Raw genomic sequence first — 6,525 nt, 5'->3', positions numbered from 1 at the left:
TATGGGTTATGGTCAAGCCAAAATGGATCTAATGAGTTAATCAGTACCAGTTTCTATACTTAGCAAAAACTATCATGATCACAATTGCTATATATTGGTCCCAGAACAATCACAGTAGATTATATTTACTAGCTTGTCTATGGTGTTACTCAATGTGATTTTTTTAAAGTCTTGGATGAATGTAAAGGAGCAAATAAATAAAGGCCCCGGAGAATTTTGAGACTTCTCAGACAATTCCTCTCAATTGTAATCGAGTTTGCAATTTTCTCAATCCCATTGGATTTCCAATGTCATTTTAATGATGTAGGTTACATTTAGTGTTAGGGTGCTTAAGGGGATATTCCCACTGCTACAAAACTCAGCATAAATTTGATGTTGCCATGCAAAGATAATAACTTGAAATCTATGGTTATCATCTTGCATCAATAGGTACCACTTCTATTCTTGGTTTTATTATAACTTACTTAGATGTGATCTTTTGATTTGTAGCTCTTGCCATTCCTCTTGCCATGTCAGACTTTATATTGATTTCAGTTTCACATGGCCATATAAAGTCCAAGATTTGGAAATGAGCTAGAGTAGCATGATTATAGCATGGTAGTAAGTAAATTTGTATCTACTGTAGGTCACATCATATGTCCTGAAATATCAATACGAACCATAAGTACCTGATAGAAGATGGTTAGGGAAGGCAAAAATCTCTATATGTACATAGGTGTATTTGTTTCATGTATAACTTTATCCCAATTTTCAGACTGAGAATTTAGGAGAAGAATTTCACTGACATTTATTGTTTGTTGTAGTGGAGAGAGAGAATTATACTTGAAGTCAACAGATCTGGGTTTGAATCCTAGATCTGAGCCCTATTGTCTATAACTGTGATTGTGGATAAATAACTAAATCTCCGTGATCCTCAGTTATCTGATATGTAAAATAAAAATAGCAATATTTCCTCTATAATTGTGGGAGAAAAGTAATTTATGAAATTTAAACTGTGATATTAAATTATTAAGATGCCCTTTGCTTATTATGATAATGCTATCAGCATAAATGAGACAAGATTTTCAAAAGTGAGTTTTGCCTTCTATTCAACTAATAATTTTAAGTGCACACAATGCACAAGGGATACAAAGAAAAAATATAAAATAGTTTTTAAACTTGGAGAACTTAGATTCTTTTGGAGAGGAAGATCAAATATTTACACAGATTAAGTAAATACAAGATAAGTTGAGGAGTGACAGAGTTAAGAAACTAGACTAAACCTTTGAGTGGTGAGCCACCACCTGAAGAACAAAAGAAGTTTGAGATTCTAAGAAGCAGAGATGAGTTAGGGCATTTTGAGCATGGAGTAGAAGATATAAAGTTAGAATTCTGAGTCTGGAGAACAGAAAGCAGACCAGGACTGGAATATGAAGCATAAAGTTGGGAACAAAATGAAATAAATTTGAAGAGGGAGATTGGATTCAGAATGTGCAAAACTAAATAGCAAGTTGAAGAATTGTTATTTTGTCCTCAAGGCAATAAGGGATGTATTCAAGGTTAGAGTGAGTAGGTGACATGGTCAGCCATGCATTTTTGGAAAAATCATTTCTGTAGGATTTTAAAGAATAGTTTAGAGGAAGGAGAGACTTGTTTTCTAATTAAGAAGCTTCTTTAATAGTCCAAGTGAGAGGAGATGCAAAATTAAGTTAAGGAGGTGACTGCATGAGTGGACATAAGAGGAGATGTAATATATGTTGTGGTTTTAAAAGTGAAAAATTGACAGTTGGCAACTTGGGGAAGGAAAGACTGAAAGAGGAGTAGTAAGGAATGCTACAAACCAGGGTGCCTACTAGAACTGTGGAGCTCCAAACAAATAAGAAACTTTGGAGGAAGTGGTTTTAGGTCGAAAATTTGGGCTAAGATGAATTCTCTTGCAATAGTTGAGTTTGAAATGCCTTTAGGACATCTTGGTCCAAATATCCAACTATTGTTAATGTGTATATTGGAGTTCACACACACATATACACACATACACACACATACATACGCATACTCAAAATCTGACAAAGGAGTCTGAGAAGGAAATGTTAGACAGGTAAAAGGAACACTAGTTCCAATGGAACCAGTGTTATGAAAACTAATGAGGAGAAAGCATATAAGAAAAGTAGGTGGTCCACAGTGTCATATGCTTCAAAGGAGTCAAGAATCAATCATCAACTATTTATTAAGTATATACTATTTTTTTATTTAATGGGGATTAAGTGGCTTGCCCAAGGCCACACAACTAGGTAATTATTAAGTGTCTGAGGCTGGATTTGAACTCAGGTACTCCTGAATCCAGGGTCAGTGCTCTATCCACTGCGCCACCTAGCTGCCCCCAAGCATATACTATTTTTCAACTACTTTCCTAGTTGCATGCAAATAGGACAGCTAGGTGTATAGTGAATCATGTATATGAAGTATTCAGTCTGATGTCAGGAAGGTGAATGTTCCTGAGTTCAAATCTGGTCTCCAGCACTATCTATGTGTTTTGAAACTGGGCAAGTAACTTAATTCTATATGCCTCAGTTCCTCATCCGTAAAATGAGCTGGTAAAAGAAATGGCAAACAACTTCAGTATCTTTATCAAGAAAACTTCAATAGAGGTCCTAAAGAATTGGACATGACAAAAATGTATTAAATAACAGCAAAAGATGAAAATACAAACTCTGAAATAATGTCTATTCTCTAGAAATTTAAATGATGATTACAAAAATGTCATGATTTATAAATTTAGAAATTGTCAACGTTTTAGAGAATAGTTTCAGTAGACTACTGGATTCAGTAACTTGATTGGAATTGGTTAAAAGTGAACAGGTGGAGAACAAGTGGACTCAGTATGGATAGACCTTTTTTATTTTTGAGAGTTACTTAGGAAAATTAAGATATAGAGCATGATAAATTGAAAGGATGTCAGGGAAAATTGAAGTTTTTACAGGATTTGACAGATCTGAGTCAATTTGAAGGAAGAAAGGAAGAAGCACAAAGATAAAAACATTAAAAATCAAAGTAGAATTTTCAGTAAGAAAAGTTTAGGGTTGATATAGGAGGAATGGAATCAATAAAATAGTTATTGTACCTGGTAAAAAGGACAGTGTCTTTTTCAGAGATTGTTGCAAAGATGATTGGAGATGATATTGAAGAGTTTTAAAGTTAAAAAGACAAAAGAAAAGGGAGCCCACAGGATTGTTCTTTCTTTTGTCAGAAAATTAGGATGCAAAATCCTCTTTTGAGAGGGGAGAGTGAAGTAGGAGGAGCTGAAAAATTGACTCAGTACTCTGCAATTTTAATTTTTAGTTAAGACACTTTTTTTCCTTGTGGTCAAAAGAACTAGACCATAGACTGAAATTTGAGCAGTATAATCAGGTACTTCTGAGTTGATGAACATCTCAATATTTTATATCCTTTCTTACTTTCATTAGAGGAGAAGACTTGGGACTAGAGTTGGGACTAACAAGAACATTGCAGGAAAAAGTATTAAGATAATTTTTTTTGGAGCTTACCAAACATCAACATATTCAAATATTTCAAGATATTTTGACCTTTAAAGGGTATATAATAAATATATGTAAAGTTGTACTTTGTTACTATTTTTTCTATATTTGAAAATATTTTATTGTTCTTTCAATGCCTCTATGACTATCAATACCCACTTCCCCCTGAAGCTCTCCCTTGTGACAAAAATGTATATAGTTAAGGAATACAAAGCCACAAACCAGACATATTTGAGATTGGAGGTCTTATTCTGTGCCTAGCTGACAAGAAATCGTAGTTAATACTTCCTAATCAGTATTTTGAAGGCATAATTCTTCACTCTTTTGGTCCAAGTTCTGAGGTCTTTCAAAGTTATTTCTCTTCTCATGATTATTATAGTTGTCACAAAAATATTTCTTCTAGTTCTACTGAGTCTACTCTGGATAAGTTGGCAAATGTGTTTCCATATCATTCCAGAGAAATATTCATTTCTTTTTATGGCATAATTTTTTTTACTGCATTATTATTCCAAAATTTGCTCAGTTATTTTCCAATTGATAAAAGCACAATATAAGCAGGATATAGATACAGAAAACTCAATAGTTATTTCCATTATTTTATCTATGAATAGCAGAGATTCCCAAGGGAAATTTTCAAAATTCTTTCAGACTAGCAATATTTTATCTAGTGAAAACCATTTGCTTTACTAGCAATTCCTAGGTGTGTGTGTGTGTGTGTGTGTGTGTGTGTGTGGGGAATACGAAAAGATTTAGAATCCAGATTGCTCATTCCTATTCTTTTGTGATTTTAGAGCACATGAACCATTTGAAAACAAGGTCTTTAGTCAAATAGCATCATGTAGATAACATCTTCGCATGTGGAAAGTGGTCCCATGAGAGGTGAGGGATCATAAAGCAGACTGTTTTTTTGGAAGGGTGGTTACTTGACCAATCAGCATCTGTATATATAGATATAGCTTCTGCATAAACTTATTCAGGATATTAAGTCATACTTTTTGCTCATACAAGCTTTTTCACACTGTCACAATGACAAAATTGGCAAATCATATAGTTTTATTTCTTAATGGGGAAAATTTAGAGGCAAGAAATTTGTTTATCTTAACTTTGGTTATTGGCTACCTATCATGGTGCATAGGAGCAAAATATGTAAATATTTAAGAAGTAAGAAAGTAGAATGGATATGTAGGAGGTGATCAGTGAATGTTCCCTGAATATATCAAAAGACATATCCAAATCAATCCTGTATTCTATTTTTATCTCTTTTTCTTCTAACAGGGGCTCTTTCAAAGACAGATGTCTGATGATAACTGCACTGCTGTGACTGAATTCATAATTTTGGGTTTAACAGATGATCCAACCCTTCAAGTCATTCTCTTTGCGATATTTCTGGGTGTTTATGTTGTCACAGTAGCAGGTAACCTTAGCATAATTATACTGATCAGATATAGCTCCCAACTTCATACTCCAATGTACCTTTTTCTCAGTCACCTGGCTTTTGTGGATATTGGATATTCCTCATCTGTCACACCTCTCATGCTTATCAACTTTCTTGAGGAAAAGACCTCACTCCCTCTGGGAGGCTGTGTGACCCAGTTTTATTTTATAGCCACTTTTGGGACATGTGAATGCTTCCTGTTAGCTGTGATGGCATACGATCGTTATATGGCCATCTGTAATCCCCTACTCTACTCCATCAACATGTCTCCTAGGATCTGCACTCTATTACTCATCACAGCTTACCTAGGGGTTTCTGTAAATAGTTGGATTGTAACTGGTTGCTTATTGAGTTTGTCCTTCTGTGCTTCTAATAAGATCAATCATTTTTTCTGTGATTATTCACCACTTTTGAAGCTTTCGAACTTCCCAGATGTTCTTGCAGAAATTCTTCCTGCTGCCTCTGCTGGGTCAGTAATTATGATCACAGTGATAATTATCATAGTTTCTTATGCATATATCCTCTTCTCTGTCTTGAAAATAAATTCCACTGAAGGGAGATCAAAAGCTTTTTCAACTTGCACCTCCCATCTCACAGCAGTTACTCTGTTCTATGGGACCACTACATTCATTTATGTGATGCCTTCCTCCAGCTACTCAACTGATGAGAATAAAGTGGTGTCTATTTTCTATACTGTAATGATTCCTATGTTGAACCCCTTAATCTACAGTCTAAGGAACAATGAAGTAAAAGGGGCTTTGAAGAAACTGATGAATAAGAAACATCTCTTTTCATAATTTAACCCAATTAAAAAATTTACTAATTACATATTATGTTTTCAGGCATTATGTTTAGTTTTGGAGATCTAAGTACAAAGATAAAACATTCTCTTCCTTTTGGTATATGATATTCTTTTGAAATGACTTATGAGTAATTAAGTGATAATAATAAATGGGTTTTAGAAAGACAAGTCATTTAACAGTTACCTCAATTCCTTATCTGTAAAATAAGTTGGAGAAGGAAATGACAAATGACTTCAGTAACTGTAAGAAAACCCCAAATAGGTCACAGAGTCAAAAACAACTGAAATAACCCAAGAATAGCATTATTTTTTCCATTTTAATAGGTTACATTTGTGAATTTAAATGTTGATTAAAAGATATGAAAATGCAAGCAATGCTTCACAAACATGGACTTTGTACTTCTGCAAAAATTTGGAAGAAGTGACTTCTGATAGCTCTTTGGATATGTGATTGTTTTTGGTATCCTAGAAGGCCTGTTTTCTTTTGATTTGTGGCACTTGCTTTTTCTCTTACATTGTTATATTTATTTGTTGTATGGGCAGCTGGTGGCACAGTGGGTAGAGTACCCAGTTTGGAAAAGAAAGACTTATTTTCTTAAGTTCAAATTTTACCTTTACTTACTTACCTGTGTCAAGTCATTTAACTCAAGTTGACTCATTTTGCTCATCTGTAAAATGATCTGGAGAATGTTAAACCCTCCCAGAATCTTTCCAAAGAAAACCCTAAATGGAATCATGAAGAGTGAGACATAATTGAAATGACTGAACAACAA

General features: G+C 34.1%; 1 protein-coding gene across 1 annotated transcript; it reads left to right on the top strand.

The window, feature by feature from the left end:
• The first annotated feature begins 4,808 nt into the window (after positions 1–4,808).
• LOC141516483 (olfactory receptor 5p57-like) lies at positions 4,809–5,747 on the top strand. The gene has a single exon (XM_074227551.1). It carries the CDS (start codon positions 4,809–4,811, stop codon positions 5,745–5,747), a length of 939 nt encoding a protein of 312 aa, XP_074083652.1.
• Positions 5,748–6,525: the final 778 nt, after the last annotated feature.

The sequence above is a fragment of the Macrotis lagotis genome, chromosome 3, assembly GCF_037893015.1.
Source record: "Macrotis lagotis isolate mMagLag1 chromosome 3, bilby.v1.9.chrom.fasta, whole genome shotgun sequence".
NCBI lineage: Eukaryota > Metazoa > Chordata > Mammalia > Peramelemorphia > Peramelidae > Macrotis > Macrotis lagotis.
Note: the sequence above shows the minus strand (reverse complement) of the source record. Positions and strands in the feature narration are given on the sequence as shown.

Bases quoted from the DNA above. Each gene is read 5' to 3' on its own strand.
- LOC141516483 (XM_074227551.1), top strand. From the start codon at position 4,809: ATGTCTGATGATAACTGCACTGCTGTGACTGAATTCATAATTTTGGGT.